At 42.1% G+C, this 21,452-nt stretch overlaps 1 protein-coding gene and 1 non-coding gene across 2 annotated transcripts in view; both read right to left on the bottom strand.

Annotated features, from left to right (window-relative positions):
- The window catches only part of DBH (dopamine beta-hydroxylase), a 55,754-nt gene that overhangs the window by 3,234 nt on the left and 31,068 nt on the right, over window positions 1–21,452 (bottom strand). Inside the window, exons 9-11 of the mRNA XM_033961990.1 lie at window positions 20,734–20,793; window positions 19,698–19,825; window positions 14,083–14,242 (exon numbers count right to left, since the gene is read on the bottom strand). Of these exons, the coding sequence (XP_033817881.1) occupies window positions 14,083–14,242; window positions 19,698–19,825; window positions 20,734–20,793 (348 nt within the window). The remainder of the gene's footprint in view (window positions 1–14,082; window positions 14,243–19,697; window positions 19,826–20,733; window positions 20,794–21,452) is intronic.
- LOC117368777 lies at window positions 877–983 on the bottom strand. The gene has a single exon (XR_004541024.1). It is a non-coding gene; the product is annotated as a U6 spliceosomal RNA (small nuclear RNA).

Here is a 21,452-nt window from a genome sequence, read left to right as displayed (position 1 = left end):
CAGGGTGTTGAGGCTGTAGTTTTAACCACTGTAAAAAAACAGGGAGGAATGGAGGGAAGTGTAATCCAAAAATATCACTCCAAGACAAAAGCACCACACAAGCAAAGAAAGCTAGCTTATTATTTAGGCGAAAGAAAAGCCTCAGTCAAACTGAGAGGTGTACCCACACTCTTCCACCCAAGTATCATAGGAAAAAAAACTTTCACACAAGTTTAAAATTAGGATCTGTGTACCGATAGCCTGGATTTGGTGCTAAGGCCCTGAAGCAGTGGTTACCGGCCACGAAACGATCGTCGGCCTGGCCTGTTTGTGTTCAGTGGTTTTTACCATTAATCATTCTTGGCTATTTTTTTGTTTAGGCTCGCTGTGCTAGTAAAAGTTAAACCAAAAAAAAAAGTCACAGCTATTAGACGCATGCGCAGACCATCTACAGATGGTCTGCGCATGTGTCGGGATTGCACACTAGGGGGGGCGTTCCTCCGATCACCCTCATTTTTATTTTTATTGTTTTTAATTCTTTATTAATTTTCAAGCTTTGACAGTGTATTACAATTAATATAACTTTAACAGATTGCATAAAATACACCATATTACACACATTATTAAAGAAAACATCCATTTTCCCGCTCCTCCCAATTATTAATATATTAAATCATATTATTTATTACAATATTATATTTAAATATTTTTAAACTCTTCCAAATACTTTCCCCTTCCCCTCCCCCCACCCTGGATGTGTAAGGAAATCTAAGAAATAAAAAATATATCTCTATTATTGTATGCTAACAAATGCAGTCAATGGGCTCCATACTTTATTAAATGTATTGCTAAGACCCAAGCATTCCACATTCATTCTTTTTTTTTTTTTTTTTTTTTTTAAATATGGAACGCTTCACGAATTTGCGTGTCATCCTTGCGCAGGGGCCATGCTAATCTTTTCTGTATCGTTCCAATTTTAGTATATGCGTATCGTTCTGTATCGTTTCAATTTTTTCTGTATCGTTCCAATTTTAGTATATGTGCTGCCGAAGCGAGCACCCACATTCATTCTTTCATATTTATATATATTACACATACTTGCCCACCAGAATGTGTAGTTAAGTCTGTCATAACATTTCCAGTTCCTTGTGATCATTTGGATGGCTATTCCTGTCATGATCAATAAAAGAAAGCTCTTGTATTTATCCAAAACAGGCTTTACCTGTAGCAACGTACCACAAATTATGGTTTCATAAGATAAAGGAATAGATGATTCATGAATAATATTTATCTGTCCCCAAATTGATCTCCAGAAATTAAGTATCAGTGGACAAAAATATAACATATGATTAAGAGTCCCAATATTAATATGACAATGCCATCATCTATTAGACTTAGAATTATCTATTTTTTGTAATCTAACTGGGGTCCAAAAAATCCTATGTAATAAAAATAACCATGTTTGTCTCTTAGATGCTGATGCTGTACATTACAACCTCCAAGTCCAAATTCGTGGCCATCGAAATACAGAAATGTACTCTTTTATCTCGATGCTCCATATGTCTCTAAGACTATTTTTTGGTTTTTTATTCAAGAATTGAGAAATTAATTTGAACCACTGACATCATCCTCATTTAAATTTTTTTCTTTTGTGAATTGGTCGGGCCTGTATGGATCGGGCATGGAAACAAGGTTAGAGAATCTAGCCCTTAAAGCGCATCACCCTAGTGCCTTACTTTGGTGCCTTACATATAATTCTCCCTCCCTCCCCCCGCCCCCCTCCACCACAGGGCAGACTGAACATCAAGTCCACTGTGTTTTTGTAATGTTCTTTCCCTTTGCCTGGACAAATGCTTTCAGTGTATCATAAAAACATTCCTCACCCACACAAATGTCTGATTGGTTCATTAGTCCAATTTTTGCCAATATGAACCAATCATTCTTGTTTAGTGAGTAATGTCATCTGTATCATTATCCATAAGAGGGTCTGTTGGAACATTTTTGCAGATCATTCCTATTTTGATTTGCTTTCCTCCTGAGTGATAATTTTTTTTTGTTTGCTGGGAAGGCCCAGTGAAGCAGAGACCTGTTTCATCTTGAGTCTACCTCTGAGTCAGAGAGACCAAGCTGGCATGTTTTCACTTTCTGTGTACAAGAAGGCGGAGAATGTATTACTAATGTTTGTTCCAAAAGATTATTTGGCCCTTCTTTGTAGGAAAACATTTCACTTGAGATTACATAAAAACTCTTGAAAAGCTATGGAAAAGTGGTATAGAAACAAAGATGGAACTATCAGAGTAAACAATTTGCACTTTTGGAGTAAGTGACCTTTTGTGACCGCTAAAGCCTGTTGTTTCTTTCTCTATAATATTACCAAAATCCGACCTTTCCTTTCTGAACACACTACCAAAACCTTTATCCACATTCTTGTCTAGATTACTGCGACCGGCTTCTTACAGATCTTCCATTAAACCATCTCTCTCCCCTTCAATCTATTCAAACTTCTGCTGTATGACTTATATTCTACCAGTGTCACTATGATCACATGACCCCTCTCCTCACGTCACTTCATTGGCTCCCTATCCATGTCCACTTACAGTTCAAACTCCTCTTGTTGACTTACAAGTGTATTTACTCTGCACCTCCTCGGTATCTCTCCTCTCGTATTTATTCAGATTTCTATACTATTCTCCCAGGAGAGCTCAGAATGGTTTACATGAGTTTATTCAGGTACTCTAGCATTTTTCCCTGCCTGTCCTGGTGAGTTCAGAATCTATCACACGCACCTGGGGCAATGGGGAGGGGGGATTAAGTGACTTGCCCAGGGTCACAAGGAACAGCATGGGTTTGAACCCACAACCCCAGGGTGCTGAGACTGTAGCTTTAACTACTACACCATACTCTCCCCTTTATCTCTACTTATACTCCTCCTCAGGAACTCTGTTCATAGGATATGTCTCTCTTATCCATAGCCTTCTCCTCTACTGCCAACTCCAGACTCCATCCCTTCTATCTTCCTACACCGTATGCCTGGTACAGACTACCTGAATCTGTATATCAAGCTCCGTCTCTGGCAGTATTCAAATCTAGGCTGAAAGCCCACTTTTTCAAGGCTGCTTTTAATTCCCAACTCCTACTCATCTCCTCTCTGAGAAATTCCCTGACCCTCTATTTGTCCTGTTTGTCATAACAACATAAGAATTGCCGCTGCTGGGTCAGACCAGTGGTCCATCGTGCCCAGCAGTCCGCTCATGCGGCGGCCCTCAGGTCAAAGACCAGTGCCCTAACTGAGACTAGCCCTACCTGCGTATGTTCTGGTTCAGCAGGAACTTGTATAACTTTGTCTTGAATCCCTGAAGGGTGTTTTCCCCTATAACAGCCTCCAGAAGAGCGTTCCAGTTTTCCACCGCTCTCTGGATGAAGAAGAACTTCCTTACGTTTGTACAGAATCTATCCCCTTTCAACTTTAGAGAGTGCCCTCTCGTTCTCCCTACTTTGGAGAGGGTGAGCAACTTGTCCTTATCTACTAAGTCTATCCCCTTAAGTACCTTGAATGTTTCAATCATGTCCCCTCTCAATCTCCTCTTTTCGAGGGAGAAGAGGCCCAGTTTCTCTAATCTTTCAGCCAAGCTGGAATGATAGATAAAGAGGGGCATTTTTGATAGGACAGCTAAGTGTGACTATGGACGTTTCCCAAAACATGTCCAGCTATCGGGTGGAGAAAGTGACTATTTTTGAATCTATAAGACGCCCAACCTTTTTTTTTTTTTAATGAAATGGACCTATTTAGACGTTTTGGCCCTTATGACATCTAACTTTTGGGGTCATTTTCAAAAACAAAAATTCTAAATCAAAACCAAGTCATTTGGACATAGGTGGGGGCCACCATTTATACTGCATTGTCCACACAAATATACCTGCAGAAGAGTGGGGTACCTTAGGGGGTGCTGCTGTGAACTTCACATAAAGGGTGCCAGGTACACATCTCACCATAACTCCCATACAGTATATGATGAGCTCTCCAAAACTCCCCTAAAACCTACTGTACCCTCCTGTCTACCACCTCAATAGCCTTTATACCTGCAGGTGTCACCTATATGTGGATACAGTGGGTTTTGGTGGGCTCACACTTTCCACCACAAGTGTACTAGTTAGGGTTGCATATAACATAATTATTAATATATCACAATACCATTAACAAAAAAGAAAACTGAACATATTCAATGAATAACAAACCCCACTTTTACTATTCCGCAATAGCGGTTATTAGTGCAGTGAGTCACGCTAAATGCTCTGTGTTGTTCCCGATGCTCATAGAGTTCCTTTGAGCATCTGGAACAGCGCGGAGCATTCAGCCCGGCTCCCTGCGCTAATAACCGCTATCGCAGTTTAGTAAAAGGGGGGGATAGTTTTTAACTATACACATCAATTTGACATAAACTTAGAATACAAGTAAGCTTTTAACAGTTCTCTGAAGTGTATATATGATGTTGAAGTCAATACCAACGTTCGAAAATTAGACTCCTGGTGTGCAAAAAAGAGGAACTACATAAAGAATAGCCTGGAATAGTGAATAGAAATGGGATTGGCCAAGTAGTTAGGAACCAAGGCCATACAATGCTTTATAAAATATGCAGCCAAACTTAAACAGCACTCTGGCTGCAATAGGGAGCCAGTGCAATCTGCGAAAATACAGTGTCACATGATCTGATTTATGCAAATTAAAAATTAAATGCACAGCTGTAATTTATGAAAATGTTTGTGTTGGCCTGCCAAACTCGTACAATATTGCAATAGTTTAGAATACTAAGGATTAAAGATTGAACCAGTAATTGGAAAGGGAGGTTATCAAAATAAGATTTTATAGAACTTAGTTTCCAGAGTATATTAAAGCTTTTCGGACAACTGCATCAGCTTCTAAGATTTTTATAGTAGATACAATAGGATAGATGATTCCATTCAACTTCAGATTTTCTTTCTTTAAATTAATAAGGGGAAGATTCTCAAAACTAAAATGTGCCTTTAACGTGCTTGCTAAACCGGTTCTAGCTGGTTTAGTGTATTTTAGCGTTAGATTATCAAAACTTACCGTGGCTTACCATGGTCATTTCCGAATTTCCTAGCAGTTTCCGATACTGCCATGCAAATGTAGTACAACGAGGCCATTAATATTAAAATGAGCTCCCCACCCCGCAGCAGGAGAGATGCCCACTCTTTCCCACCACATTGCACAATCTCCCAACACTACTACCCACCCCTCCACCCTGCAGCAGGAGAAATACCCATTCCCTCCTGCTGTTGCCCAACCCCCTGATAACTTCCCCCATGCCCCCAATGACCCCCACCTCTCCCTACTTTATTCACAAAGTCCGGCTGGAAGGACGCCTATCCACTCCAGCTGGTAGGCCTGCCTCTTACAAAATGGTGGGTCTTCCCCTTCCTGGCGCATCCTGGGATGTGCTAGGGAGGGGCCTAAGGCTCTGATTAGCCCAGACCTTTGGGGGATGGGAGGTGGGAACCTGCTTGCTGCTCTACTTGGACTGGCCATAGTAGCCACTTTGAATGTGGTTGTTTAACTACATAAAGACAGTATATAAGTTCCAATCCCTTCCCCCCCACCCTCCCTTTTCCCTTAATAGTCAGACAAATTCAAAGAACTATCAGTATGTACTGTTACCTTCAGGAAGGGTGGGAAATTGCCATCATTAGTCATTATACATATCTGCATACAAAGCAAAGATTAATATTTCAAAGTATGGTTTCCAATTATGTATTTGTACAAGATTGTGGCCAATTCCAAGAAGTAGATCCAAACCTTATTGCTCATATGCAGAGATAATAACAAGTTTTAGACTGTTCCTCCAGGAGTGATAAACTTTAAGCTTGACATCGGGAATAGAAAACGTGCCAAAACCTTAACCAAAACCTTTAACTTTAAAAAGGGCAAATACGATCGCATGAGAGCCATGGTGAAACAACGACTCAAGAAAAAGGTGGACAAACTTGAAACGGTAGACCAGGCATGGTCCCTACTGAAAAATACTATCACAGAAGCACAAAATCTCCACATTCCGAGGATCTCCAAAGAGGGGAGAACAAAAGGTAAGGGAGAACCGGCATGGCTTACCAGACAGGTAAGGGAAGCCATAAAAGAAAAGAAGGACTCTTTCAAAAAATGGAAACACATGAAAACAACCGAAGCATGGAAAATACATAAAGATGATCAAAAGAAATGTCACAAGGCGGTGAGGGATGCCAAAAAGGACTATGAGGAAAAAATAGCGCAAGAAGCCAAAAACTTCAAACCCTTCTTTAGATACGTGAAAGGGAAAAAACCCGCAAAAGAGGCGGTGGGACCCCTGGACGACCAGGGAAGAAAAGGGTACATCAAGGAAGATAAACAAATTGCAGACAAACTAAATTCCTTCTTTGCGTCCGTCTTTACGGAGGAGGATACCGCTAAAATACCAGAAGCAGTGAAAGTGTTTAGTGGAATAATAGAAGACAGCCTCACCACAGTTGAAGTGGAGTTGGACCAGATATACTATCAGATCGACAAACTTAAAAGTGACAAATCCCCTGGACCGGATGGAATTCACCCGAGAGTTTTAAAGGAATTGAAGGTTGAAATCGGAGAGCTATTGCAAAAACTTGCCAATCTGACAATCAGAACTGGACAGATACCAGAGGACTGGAAGATAGCGAATGTCACGCCAATTTTCAAAAAAGGATCGAGAGGGGAACCAGGCAACTACAGACCTGTGAGTCTTACGTCTGTCCCTGGAAAGATGGTTGAAGCACTGATCAAGGATAGCATAGTCCGACACCTAGATACACACGACTTGATGAAACCCAGTCAACATGGGTTCAGGAAAGGGAAATCATGTTTAACGAATTTACTTCAATTTTTCAAGACTGTGAACAAGCAAATTGATAGTGGAATGCCGGTGGACATAATATATTTGGACTTCCAGAAAGCATTCGACAAAGTTCCGCATGAAAGGCTTCTCAGGAAACTACAAAGCCATGGAATAGAGGGAGATATACAAAGGTGGATAGGCAAATGGTTGGAAAACAGAAAGCAGAGAGTGGGCATAAATGGGAAGTTCTCAGACTGGGAGAAAGTGACTAGTGGTGTGCCCCAGGGCTCAGTGCTTGGGCCGATCCTATTAATATTTATATCAATGACCTGGAAGACGGAATATCCAGTGAGATCATTAAGTTTGCAGACGACACAAAGCTATGCCGGGCAATCAGATCGCAGGAGGATAGCGAGGAACTCCAGAGCGACTTGTATCAGTTAGAGAAATGGGCAGAGCAATGGCAGATGAAGTTCAACGTGGAGAAATGCAAAGTAATGCATTTAGGTAGTAAGAATAAGGAACACGAGTATAAAATGTCAGGCGCAACTCTGGGTAAGAGCGAACAAGAAAAGGACCTGGGTGTACTGATAGATAGGACCCTGAAGCCGTCGGCACAATGCGTGGCAGTGGCAAAGAAAGCAAACAGAATGTTAGGCATGATAAAGAAAGGAATCACGAGTAGATCGGAGAAAGTCATAATGCCGCTTTATAGAGCAATGGTCAGACCACACTTGGAATATTGTGTCCAACATTGGTCTCCCAACCTAAAGAAGGATATAAAACTGTTGGAGAGGGTGCAGAGACGAGCAACGAAGTTAATAAGAGGTATGGAGAACTTGGAATATGAGGAACGACTCAAGAAACTGGGACTGTTATCCCTTGCGAAGAGGAGGCTGCAAGGGGACATGATCGAGACGTTCAAAATGCTGAAAGGCATCGATAAAATAGAGCAGGAAAATAAATTATTTACATTGTCCAACGCGACACAGACAAGAGGACATGGTTTGAAGCTAAGGGGGGACAAGTCCAGGACAAATGTCAGGAAGTTCTATTTTACGCAGCGAGTGGTAGACGCCTGGAATGCTCTCCCAAAGGAGGTTATTAAGGAATCCACTGTGCTGGGATTCAAAGGCAAATTAGATGCACATCTCCTTACGAGAGGCATAGAGGGATATGGGTGACTAAAACTACATCAGGTGTATACCTGACTGGGCCTCCGCGTGTGCGGATCGCCGGACTCGATGGACCATGGGTCTGATCCGGAGATGGCAGTTCTTATGTTCTTATGAGCTTGCCTAAACCTCTTATATTGTTTCCAATTCAATGTGTTTGAAAGAATTCTACATTGAAACCCCAGTTTATAAATCTTCTGTTAAGCCTCCTGTTCTTAAATACCAATAGAAATATCAAACGATCTACTCTTTACCACTCTAGCAAATCAATTATTCTCCCATTGTAACCCTGTTTATAAATCTTTTGTAAGCCGCCTTGAACCGCAAGGTAATGGCGGAATAGAAATCCCTAATGTAATGTAATGTAATTATTGTAGTAGGGGTGGTATTGATTTTATTTCCCTTCTCCTATTGTATTTTCCTTTTATATATTCTTTCTATAAAAATTGTATTTCCGCCCCTTTCTCCTATTGTTTTAAAGACTTGAGTTTGTCTGTTTAGTCCTGGTTTGTCCAATAATTTAATATATATATGTTTTACATTGCAGACATGTCTGTCTTCCTGTAATTTTTTAATTTTTTATTCAACGCTTTGTACTGCTGGATAAGCGTTTAATCAAATACTTTGAATAAACAATAAACAATTATCAAGGTGGAGAGGACTAAGGGCCTCAAAATTAATTGAAGGGAGTATATAAGGCTAAAGCTTTACGTAAGGCACCCAATACTCTTGCAGTGGCCCTGTTGAGGAGCATCATACATTGTTTTCTGGACGTTCTTTGTTATTCAGTGGAATGACCTTATAACCAGTCAGTCTTGGCAGGTGGGCAAGCTTCAGGTGCTTCTAAAGTTTTGTTTTCAACATGCAGAGATCTTATTATTTGCAGTAGAATGGGAATACAAAATCCTGGATGGTAGGAGGAATGGCCATGATTGATCTGAGGTGACAATATTTATTCAGATCCTACACTGCATCATTCAATACCTTCTTGGTGACTTACTATGAGGGCAACTTGTAAACAAAATGAATGTCCTAGGTATGGACTCTAAAGTGGTTGACTAGGCTAGAAACTGAATAGGTGGGAAGATACAGTGGTAAACTAAGTTCACTCTGAGGGAAGAGGGATTTCTGCAAAGATCAGGCCTTGTGGTCTGTTTTTGTAAATAATATTGTGAATATACCATCAGGAAAGGTGTGTCTTTTAGCAGATAATACCAGAAACAGCAAAATAATGATATAGTGGATAGTGTAGGATATAAGTTTGATAGATAAATAAATAAATATAAATTACTCACAACTTGTCTTGATGAGCAATATATCAAATAAACTGAATACATGATAATGGGGTCCTTTTACTAAGGTGCGTTAGCCGTTTCAGTGCGCAGTGAAAAAGCTGATGGCAGCACAATGGTGGGAAACAAAATAAGAAAAAAAGTCTCGACCCCGAGGAAGACTGAGTGAAGCATGATTGTGTTGGGAGAGGCATTTACTAAATCCTAAGATAAGTGATAAAGATATTTATACATATTTATATAAATTAAAAGATAAAAAATTAAATTAGAAATAATATATGCATAAATGATCCGATGAAGATAATGGCTCATGCATATTATGATGCATGAATGAACAGCCACTGAGGATCACTTGGATATTTATTGATATACATAATTAGAGGGGGCAATTTATTATTGATATTGAGTTTGTAGACCCCATGACAAGAATAGCCTGTGAATATTGATCCTTGAAGATTATGCACTGGATAGTCATCAATGGGACTCTTTTAGACCAGGGGTGCCCACACTATTTTGGCTTGCGAGCTACTGTTAAAATGACCAAGTCAAAATGATCTACCAACAATAAAATTTTTAAAAAACACAAAGCACACTGTATGCAGAGAAAATGTTAATTATCATTTGTATTCGGGGTTTTTTTCAGAGGTCAAGGCAAATGACTTTAAAATATGCAATGTCACCTCAGTAACAACTATACAATAATAGACAAATATACCCCCTCCCCTTTTACTAAACCGTGATAGCGGTTTTTAGCGCAGGGAGCTGCGCTGAATGCCCCTTGCAGCTTCCGACGCTCATAGGCTCCATGCGCTAAAAACCACTATCGTGGTTTAATAAAAAGGGGCCATAGTGCAAAATATAGACAGCAGATATAAATTCTCAAAACGGACACATTTTGATCACTAAATTGAAAATAAAATCATTTTTCCTACCTTTTTGTTTGGTGATTTCATGAGTCTCTGGTTGCACTTCCTTCTTCTGTAAATCCAATATTTATTTATTTATACCTTTCTTTCTTTTTGCCCCCTCTCCTTTTCTTTCTATCTCTCTTTCTTTCTCTCTCCTTGCCCCCCCAAGCTACTACACTGATTTCTCCCTGCTTCCTCAAGCCAGGCCTGGCACGTACAAGCGCCGGGTCCACAAGCCTTCATTTCCAACATCAATTCTAACTTTGGAAAGGAAGTTCCATGCCAGCCAGGCAGCGATTGGCTGGCCCAGAACTTCCTCTCTGACACCAGAATTGACATTGGAGGTGAAGACTTGTGGGTCTGGTGCTTGTACGCACCAGGCCTGGCTCGGGGAGGCAGGAAGAACAAGATTGCAAAGGCAAAGTGATCGACTCGGGTTGCCTTTGCGATCTACTGGTCGGCCCTACTTTAGACAAACTCAAGCCATTTAAATGAATCACTAAAACCATGATAGAATTCTTTATCAGAAAAGGAAGACGCCTGACCTGGTTGCTTCTTAACACCCTATCAGGGGTACTGTGATGCTGTAGTTTTGATATGTCTGTCAGGGGGTTTTTTGTAGGTGAAAATTATGACATCTTTTTATTTAGTTTTTACTTATTTTTAGTCTAGAGAATAAATGCTTTATAATTATGCTTGTAAAATACCAGTTGTAGCAGGATACCAATTAGTTTCTGTCTGCAAATCAATGAAATCTTCTAAATGAGCTGGGAATGGTAATTAACTCTGCTTTATAGGCTCCTCCCCTTATAGCCCATTTATTTATTTATTTTAGAGAGAGTGCATTTGACAACTCCTGTTTTGCAGAATGATAAATGAGTTAGGATCACAGTGACTATGATTGTAGAACATAGCAGGGCTTACGTTCTGCATAGAGTTTTGACAGAAGCATTGAAGGGATGTTAGTTCTCTGAAGCCAGGTATGATAAAGAGGGACAAATATTTGTATAGTCTTTTGTATATTTAATTATAACCTGCCTCAGTGCATTGCAGAATATAAATAATGGATGAATAAATAAGGGCAAATAAAAGATGGAATGGGGGAATCGAGGGGTGGTGAAGGTTATGATAGTAGGAGGGAGAAATAAATGAGATGGACTCCTAGCTCCTAGCTCTAGGAGCTCCATTGCAGTAAGATCCAGTATATCATCATGGGAAGGCAGAGGAAGGGAATGATCATACTTAGGATTCCTCTAACCCAGTGTATCTCAAACTGAGATTCCAAGTGTGCCGCGGCGGAGGAAGGAAGAGAGGCGCCTGCCAGCTGACTTCCCTACGCGGTAAAGTGCCAGCGCTGCCCGATTCGCCGAAGGCCTGCATGTTTCTCCCCCTGACCTCCTGGTCTCACCTTTAAAGCTAATTACAGCAGCCTGCAGAGGATCGCCGGTAGGTAAAATGATTTTATTTTCAATATAGTGATTGGAATGTGTCAGTTTTGAGACTTTATATCTGTTGTGTATATTGTGTGTATATGTAAAATGAATGGAAAAAATTGCATTACAATTAGTAAAGGGGTTGGGATCTGGGGCAGAGCTTGGGTGGGCCTAGGGAGGTCTGTGGTTGGGGTACTCAGTTGGTATTTGTTAGACTTAGGGGGTACTTAGCTTGATGTAGTTGAGAAACACTGCCGTTGGCAATCAGCTGGCGCCAGTGCCTCTCCTTCTCTCTGGCCATCTTCCCTGCTGGCACCCCCTACTGGTATCTCCGGGCCCATCTGGAGGGCCTCTGCCCATGCATGGATGTCGACGTGATGATGTCACACATATCAGTGATGTCATCATGGCAACGTCCGCGCACTTCTGGGTGCCTCAAGCCGTAGCCACTACCTTTAGTATGCCTCAGCTCAAGAAAGTTTGAGAGACACTGCTCTAACCTCTCGTTTAGTGAACCAGTACATCCTGCGTGTGAACAGGGAGATCAGACAGCCCAATGCTTTGAGAGAGGGGAGGGTGTCAGTGTTGCTTCCCCAGGAGCCGGAAGTGCTGAGCTCCGAGGAAAGGATTCCTCTACAACCCTCACAATTACTGTGAGATAGCTTCCAGCAATCTCTCTCCCATGATCCCATTTCATGACATAGCAGCTGCAGCTAAATAAGAAAAGGAGTCTATACTTAAAAAAAATCCCTGTATTCGATATCCAAGAAATCCAAAAACATTTTTATACCAAAAAATATTAAAAAATAAGTATACCTCAAATCAAAAATAACCTTCCGTCCTGACGATCTGCGTTTGTTCCCCAAACCCCGATCCGATTTACTAAACTTCTGCCCGATCAATCTCCTACCTGATCCAAACCGCCCATGCAAATGAGGGCAAACGGCATGCAAAAGTTGGAAGCGATCGATTCACTAAGCAGAAGAAGAAACCCCGATTGGGTTTGACGATCAGAAAAGAAGCGACTGCTGAGGACCAGTCGCTTACTATCCTTGCCAACTCTCTTTCCCTGTTCCACCCTGAAATATCAGTATCGAGGTTACAAGCCCATATAAAACAACCATCAAAATTAAAAATAAAACTTTACATATGCATAAGAATTCATTTTTTTATATATTCTGTAAAAAGCGTATTGCGAGCCCGTGGTTTTAACCCGCAGGTGTACAGCATGTTCTGTTCGATAATCTGGCTTCACTACATCGGTCACAAATCATTACTTTTAAAAAATTTCCAACTCGGGCTAGCAAAAGTAAACTGCAGCCACCTCTCCCCCTTTCTTTTGAGCTTGCTTGTGCTTTGCGGGTGGCATATTCCATACCCGCCAATAAACCCTGCCCACTATGTAGTGAAGGACGAAGAGCTAGTGCATTTCAATCACTCTTATAGCAATCTGTGGGATCGCTGTAGGGTGCGCGTCCGTTCAGATCATTTGCATGTACAATCTGTTATGAATCGGTCGCCCAACAACGATCCAGATTGGTAAGTTTAGTAAATCTAGGCCTTAATGTACAAATGTACAAATGTATAAAAGTATGTGTGAAAGTGCTCAGCCATGTTGGGAGCAGAAAATGTGAATACTGTGATCTCCAGATCATTTTGGAGTATAGCTCTGTGGAGCTAGAACGTACATAGGTAGGGCTGGTCTCGGTTAGGGTGCTGGCCTTTGACCTGGGGGGCCACCGCGGGAGCGGACTGCTGGGCACGATGGACCACTGGTCTGACCCAGCAGCGGCAATTCATATGTTCTTATGTTTTGACAGATAAAGTCCTGCTGAAAATTAAAATGCCTCCATAGTAACTTAAGGGCAATTAGTCCCTACATTTTAAGATGTTACCTTACATCTTTTCATTCTAAGAAGCATACAAGGCAGATTGCAATACAAGATTTCAAGCATAAATATAATAAAACATGAATGGATATTAGCTTAAAAGTTTAGCATAGTAACATAGTAGATGATGGCAGATAAAGACCCGAATGGTCCATCCAGTCTGCCCAACCTGATTCAATTTAAATTTTTTCTTCTTAGCTATTTCTGGGCAAGAATCCAAAGCTCTGCTCGGTACTGTGCTTGAGTTCCAACTGCAGAAATCTCCGTCAAAACCTACTCCAGCCCATCTACACCCTCCCAGCCATTTAAGCCCTCCCCAGCCTTTCCTCCCCCAAACGGCCATATACAGACACAGACCGTGCAAGTCTACCCAGTATTGGCCTTAGTTCAATATTTAATATTATTTTCTGATTCTAGATCCTCTTCCACTAGTTCCTATTTTATGAACACAGATGTGAATCTAAGCATCTCTTATCTACTTCCATGTACAATAAGTTCATTCCCACACTCCAAACACCTAAGTCATGTTGTGATGTGAAAACTTACAGAGAATCGGACTGCAGAGGACTGGTTGCAGTGCATGGAGATGGGTGCAGAGCTGTAGAGGGCCTTCAAGACATCTTTGCTGAAGGTGGTCCAATGAACAGAGGAAAACTGTTGGGTGACAGATGCCTGGGGACATGTGCAGACCTCATTATCATCAAACCTGAGCAGAACAGATAGGAAACTGTGTTTATGTATTTTTGGGTTCATCTGTACTAACCATGTATGACACTGCTCTTTAGCACACATACTGTTGGGAAGATACATTATGATGTTTTCTTGATATTTCTATTAATATTCCATAATATTTGATTTCCTAAAAAATGTAGCTATTTCATAGAATTACAGTGAGGCACTTAGACAAGATTGGGTCTCTCGAACCTGAAGTTGAACATCTTTCTGTTCCTAATTACACATTCGAACCTATTATTCAAAAACATGTCTGAAGCCAGCCACAGCAACAACTGCAATAATACAGTGAAATAAACCTTCAGTGATTCTACAGATACATTTGTTCATGTCATATAGAGAATTTTTTTTTTTAGCCCATCCTCCCAAAGGAGAACGGGTATTCAAGCATTTTCCCTATTTGTCCCAGTGAACTCAAAATCTGTCTACTGTAACTGGGACAGTGGAGGATCTAGGGCTAGATTCACTAACAATAGCGACTCAATCGCTGTTGGCCGATTCTCTGGCTGATTTTCCAACAGCGATTGATTCACTATTAAGTTTGCATGCAAATGATTTGCACAGAGGTGCAAATCATTTGCATGCAAACCCACTGACTCAATCGCTCAGTGAGCGATTGAAACATGCTACTACTGTCAAGGCTTCTGCTGGGTTTTTTTTTCTTCGGCACAGATATTTTGCGTGTATTATGCTATATATCTGTCCCATAAATTTTTTTTAAAAAAATCTCCCACCGCTGGCCCTCCCCAATGACCCCTGATAAACATGCCCCCCCCGACAGGCGGTGACCCACAAATGGCAGGAGGGATGCCCCTACGTTCAACATACTTGGTACACACTTGGTACATTGTGTATGAAGCTTCTGTAACCCTTCCAAAAATACTTTGATGTCTGGTCACTGAAATACTGCTATGCTGCAGCAGTCACCTCTGAATCACTCACAAATTGTCACCCTTTCAAACTCTTTTTCAGGTTTGGAAACAGAAAATAGTCAAATGAAACAAGATCTGGTGAGTAGGGTGGATGGTCTATGCACTGAAACCCCAACTACATCAAAACATGCATTGTTTTGCTAGCCTTGTGAGCAAGTGCATTGTTTTGCAAAAAGAACTCCTTTCTGCAGCTTCCCTCTCCCTTTTTCTTTCAATACCTCCTTGAATCGGCCCAGCAAGTGACAGTACTATTCTGCATTAACTGCTTGGCCTCTTGGAAGATTGTCAGTCATGACCTTTCCTGCTGACTTTTGGGTCTTGAATTTCCTTGGCCTTGGAAAACCTGAGTGCCACCATTGCATTGACTGTTGTTTTGTCTCAGGATCATAGTAGTGTAACCGTGTTTCATCAACAGTAATTAGTCATAGCTGAAAATGCTGTATAATCAACTTGGAAGTGTCCACTTAACATCGTTTCTTATCAGCATTCAAACATTTGGATATCCACTTGGCTGACAGCTTCTACCTACCCAGCTGCTCATGGATTATACACCCAGCACATTCCCTGGATATCTTTGTGTGTCTCAGCAATTGTTTTAGCTGATATTTATCAATCTGCCAAAATCAGGTCATGGACATGGTCAACAATTTCAGGAGTTGATACCATATGAGTTCTCCCAGACCTTGCTGCATCTTTGGTCTCAATCTCCACGCTGAAAGTTTGCACATCACTTCTTCACTTGATGTTTGCATCATACGAGGTATATTCACAGATTTCCTTTGGAGTTTTCTTCCATGCTTGAAAACTCCACACTTTTCGTGGACATGGTTCAATCAACAATGATCTGACACAATGTCAAAACACAGCATTAAGATTCTGCAAATTGGCACTCAGTGGCAAAATAATGCTCAGAATTTGGGAAGGTGGTTGGGATGAGAACTTTTCAGCACTCCCTCATATTTTAGCATATTGCCCATCTTAGGCCATGAGAACCTGTGCTAAAATAAGAACATAAGAATAGCCTTACTGGGTCAGACCAATGGTCCATCAAACCCAGTAGCCCATTCTCACGGTGGCCAAAAACCAAGGCGTAGCAATATTCCATGCTACCAATACAGGACAAGCAGTGGCTTCCCCCGTGTCTTTCTCAATAACAGACTATAGACTTTTCCTCCAGAAAACTTGTCCAAACCTTTCTTACAACCAGCTACGCTATCCACTCTTAACACATCCTCTGGCCACGCGTTCTAGAGCTTAACTATTCTCTGAGTGAAAAAAAAATTCCTCCAATTGGTTTTTAAAAGTATTTCCCTGTTACTTCATCGAGTGTCCCCTAGTCTTTGTAATTTTTCACGGAGTGAAAAATCGATCCACTTGTACCCGTTCTCCAACTTATTCTAAAATAACCCATTTTAACAGTAGCACACATCGATGAATTCCATCCTACATGAATAGCTATAGTTTGTTGTTTATATTCCAATTTTATTTGCAAAAAGCATCTAGGTAGGAAATCAGAAGCCCAAATCAGGATGCTTACAGTTTCCCAAGTATTTTACAAAGGTTTACCGAATAGAGAGTCTTTTGTAAAATATTTATAAGGATGCAAGGAAATACAAATGCAAATGCTGCACATTCAGGGAGAACAGCCATTTTAGATGTTCAGAAGAAGAGTGTCATCATTAAGGACTTTGAACATGTACGAGTGCCAGTGCTTTCACATGTAAATACTGATTTTACAGCCTGATGTATGTAACTGCCAGCACTTAACACAAATTGTACAAAACTGGATGTTAGAGAATGACACAGGGACAAACTTTTCCCCATCCCTACGGGAACTCATTATCCGTACTGTCCCTGCGAGTTCTTTTCCTGTCCCTGTCCCATTTCTGAAAGCTCCATGCTCATCTGCACAAGCCTCAAACACTTTAAAATCATAAGTAGCAACATTTTAGAGCTCGGATTGTGATGTCATAATGCCTCATTCCACCAATGCCTAAGCTCCGTCCTCATCTGCACAAGCCTCAAACACTTTAAAATCATAAGTAGCAACATTTTAGAGCTCAGATTGTGATGTCATAATGCCTCATTCCACCAATGCCTAAGCTCCGTCCTCATCTGCACAAGCCTCAAACACTTTGAAATCATAAGTGTTCGAGGCTTGTGTGGTTAAGGCAGAGCTTACAGAAATGGGGCAGGGACAGCGACAGCGACAAAACTCATGGGGATGGGACGGGGAAATTGAATTCCTGCAGGGATGGGATCAAATTTTTCCCCGTGTCATTCTCTTAGGTCGGAGGAGCCAATAAAGGAGCCAAGTTAAAAAATGTTGAGAGGATGTGAAATATCAGAGAGATAAGCACAAATACCCCCTCAATAATTATTTGTACAAACCCCAAGTCCAAACAAGCAGTTAGCTGACACATATTTTTTGCTTTTTCTTAAATATGCATATTTTATATTTGCAAAGTTGGAATACTGAATAATGAATATTTACTAATCTTGCCCAAATGATGCATGCAGCTTGCTTCTTTTGAAACTGTGCATGTGGCAGATCTACTTATGGAAATAGCAGGCTTTTCCATAGGTACACACTTTACAAGCCTTCTAAAATGATCTCTTTTAAGCTAGATATTCAAAGTTAAAGAGCAGTTGCTCTTCTGACTGTTAACCTCTAAGCAATTTTGTCAGGAATATGAATCTTGCTAGTCTGTGCACTTTTTCTGCTTTGTGCATGCAAGTTTTACAGTCCAAACCATTCTCTTTGTCCAAGGTCATAACCAAAAGATATTAAGGGCAACTTTTACTAAGCTGCGATAGCAGTTTTAGCGCGCGCAGAATTGCCCCGTGTGCTAGACGCTAACGCCACTAAAATTCTGCGTACGCTAAAAACGCTATCGCAGTTTAGTAAAGGGAGCCCTAAATTCTTTCCCCTATTATTATTCCAGAAATCTTGAAGTAACTTTGTAAAATTAGTCATCATATCAGGAACACCAAATTAACACATTATAATAAACTAGTTGTTTAGCCCGTTACATTAACGGGTGCTAGCAGCCCTTCTCCCTTACTTTTACCTCCTCCCTGTCCAGCAGCACCCCCACCCATTCCCTGCTCCCCCCTATATAGCAGTAGCCCTTCTCCTTTTATCTCCCCCTGTTCAGCATCACCCCATTTCCAGCTCCCCATATCCAGCAGTAGCTCTTCTCCTTTGCAGGAGCCCTTCTCCCTTCCTTTTACCTCCCCCCTGTCCAGCAGCACGCCTTCCCTATTCCCCCTGTGCAGCAGTAGCCCTTCTCCCTTCTTTTTAAGTCTCCCCCTGTCCAGCAGCATCCATTGTCCAGCAGTAGATCTTCTCCCTTCCTTTTACCTCCCCCCCTCCCTTCCCTGCTTCCCCTATCCAGCAGTAGGCCTCCCTTCCTGTTACCTCCCCCCTGTCCAGAATCACCTCTTCCCTGCTCCTCCTGTACTGCAGCACCCCCTTACATGCTACCCCTGTCCAGTCTGGTGATCTCCAGCCATCAGGCTGGCTCCTGCAGGGAGTCTAGTTCCTGCCTGGTCCCCGCCAGGCGTGCGAGCCTGCTCCGCCCCCACCCGACCTGCCGGGAGTATTTGAATTCGACCTGACGGTTCCTGTTGAGGGAAGCACTCCTCACCGGACTCAGCAGTGAACTCCAGCCATCGGGCCGACATCCGCCTTGTCTTTTTTTTTTTTTTAGTTGAAAGATGCGGCGGTGGCTCCTCTCATGATCCCCACCTGCGTCGGAAGTCCGACGCAGGCGGGGAACGTGAGAGTAGCCACCGCCGCGTCTTTCAAAGAATTGTAAGCCGCGCATGCGCACTTCCTATGTGTCGCTACAGCTCACAGAAAACCGGTGCACGCATAGGAAGTGCGCATGTGCGGCTTACCATTTTATTATATTAGATGATGATCACCCTGCCCTTCAATGGTCTTACTTAACAGGGACATGATGAGAAAAGGGTGCAGCTGTCTCTTAATTATCATGCATTATGTCACCTACAAAGACAGTCACTGGTCCCACAATATAGACAAAGTTAGATACCTGCAAAATCTGTTGGTCTCCCTTGCATCTTTTCTTCATGCCTGAGGAACTATAGATCACTTAATACCCCTTTATTGTCCATAAGCAGAACTTTGCTTTCCTTTTACACTAGGAGTGTCAAAGTCCCTCCTCGAGGGCTGCAATCCAGTCGGGTTTTCAGGATTTCCCCAATGAATCTGCATGAGGTCTATTTGCATGCAATGCTGTCAGCGTATGCTAATAGACCTCATGCATATTCATTGGGGGAAATCCTGAAAACCCAACTGGATTGCGGCCCTCGAGGAGGGACTTTGACTCCCCTATTTTACATTGAGCCAGAGAAAAGTAGACCTATCGGTCTCGCCCTTAGTTTTGCCTCTCGTTTTTCATAGATATCTAGAACTGTGTCAGTTTCACAAGCAATACAATTGGAGCACTAGACTGGGAGATTTGCACTCACATATTAATGAGATGGAAATACTTCTGCAGATAGCTGAGCTCTGTGGTGCTCTTACAGAGCTCAAGTCTTGTCAGAGGATAGTAATGCACATAATTCACACACATTTCTTCAAGTATACTGAATCCACCCTGTAACACAAGAATGAGAAGGAAGGGTGGTTGATCAGGGAATAATATCTCTCAACTTGGAATGTGCATGGGTCAAAATACAATGGAGAAGAGTCAACATACTGTTCACAGGGGACAGCCTGCAGCATATTAAGATCTAGATACTAAGAACAGAGATCATTACAGCTGACTGAATAATTACAGAATCCTCTATAATAAAACCCTAAGCGCGCATGCGCACTTAAGGTTTTGTGATCCCTGCCACCGTGCTGTGTCCCTCTGTGCCGAATTCCATTTGCGGTGCATGGGGCGGCTTGCGACAGTGATTTCAGCGGCAGTTTGATTCCTGCGCTGCCGTGACGCCTCTTCTCACACCCCTCCCCCAACCAGCAAACACAGCAGCTGCGGGGCATTTGCTAGGTCGGCCCACTTTGATAATGCGAGGTGGGCCGGCCTAGCAAAAGCCCCGAGGCTGCCCGGGCTAGCGGATGCTAGACAGGGGAAGCAGGGAAAGAAGAAGGCCTACTGCTGGACAGGGGGATCAGGTAAGAGGTGCTGCTGGACAGGGGGGGGGGAGGTAAAATGAAGGGAGAAGGCCTACTGCTGGACAGGGGGAGCAGGGAAGAGGTGTTGCTGGACAGGGGGGGGTAAAAGGAAGGGAAAATACCTACTGCTGGACAGGGGGAGCAGGGAAGAGGTGTTGCTGGACAGGGGGGTAAAACGAAGGGAGAAGGGCTACTGCTGGACAGGGGGAGCAGGCAAGGGGTGGTGGTGGACAGCCGAGGAAAGAGAGAAACAGAAAGAAAGAAACAAAGACAGACAGACAAAAAGCGGCCAAGGAGAGAGAGAAAGAAAGAAAGACAGACACACACATCTATTCTAGCACCCGTTAATGTAACAGGCTTAAAGACTAGTAATTAATAACTTACTACAGTGGCTTTGTCCCTGTCTTCTGTGTTATATGTGCAGGATGTGATGAGCAAATCTCCCTGTGAATTGGACAAAATACAAACTGTTTATATTTAAACCGGAACAATTTAATGTTGGAAATAATTGCTGAATACACTAAAGGGATAATGTTATAGAAGGGTGCCTATGTTAAGCCAGTTTTATAAAGGCAATTTAGGATTCCAGAACCAGCTCCAGTAGTGTACCAGTCTTCATGTACAAATTTGCATCTGCCTTCGAAATGTACTTTTGTTTTTGATAAAATGCACACACACAGAGTACACCTCCATTCTCTTCTTGCCCACACCCCCACATCCTCCCCCTGCCACCCTCACCAAGCTCTTGGAAACAGAACTTGCCTCTCAGGAGCAATTTCTCCAAGTGGGTTAATTTTGCACATGCCATGACATGCCTAACTTGTCGGTGTGGATACTTATTTGTGCTTTTTCAGACACAATTTTATAATGAGAGTGGAGGAATGGCCCAGTGATTAGAGCTGCTGCCTCAGCACTCTGAGGTTGCTAGTTTGATCCCTGTGCCACTCCTTGTGACCCTAGGCAAATCACTTCACCTTCCATTACCCCAGGTACTATAATTAGATCGTGAGCCCACCAGGACAGATAGGGAAGATACTTAGAGTATTGTAAATCACTTTGATATCCATGTAGGAAAGATGGTATCAATGGCGTAGTAAGGGTGA

Source organism: Geotrypetes seraphini, chromosome 10 (assembly GCF_902459505.1).
Source record: "Geotrypetes seraphini chromosome 10, aGeoSer1.1, whole genome shotgun sequence".
Taxonomy (NCBI): Eukaryota; Metazoa; Chordata; class Amphibia; order Gymnophiona; family Dermophiidae; genus Geotrypetes; species Geotrypetes seraphini.
This window is presented reverse-complemented; position numbering and strand designations above follow the sequence as displayed.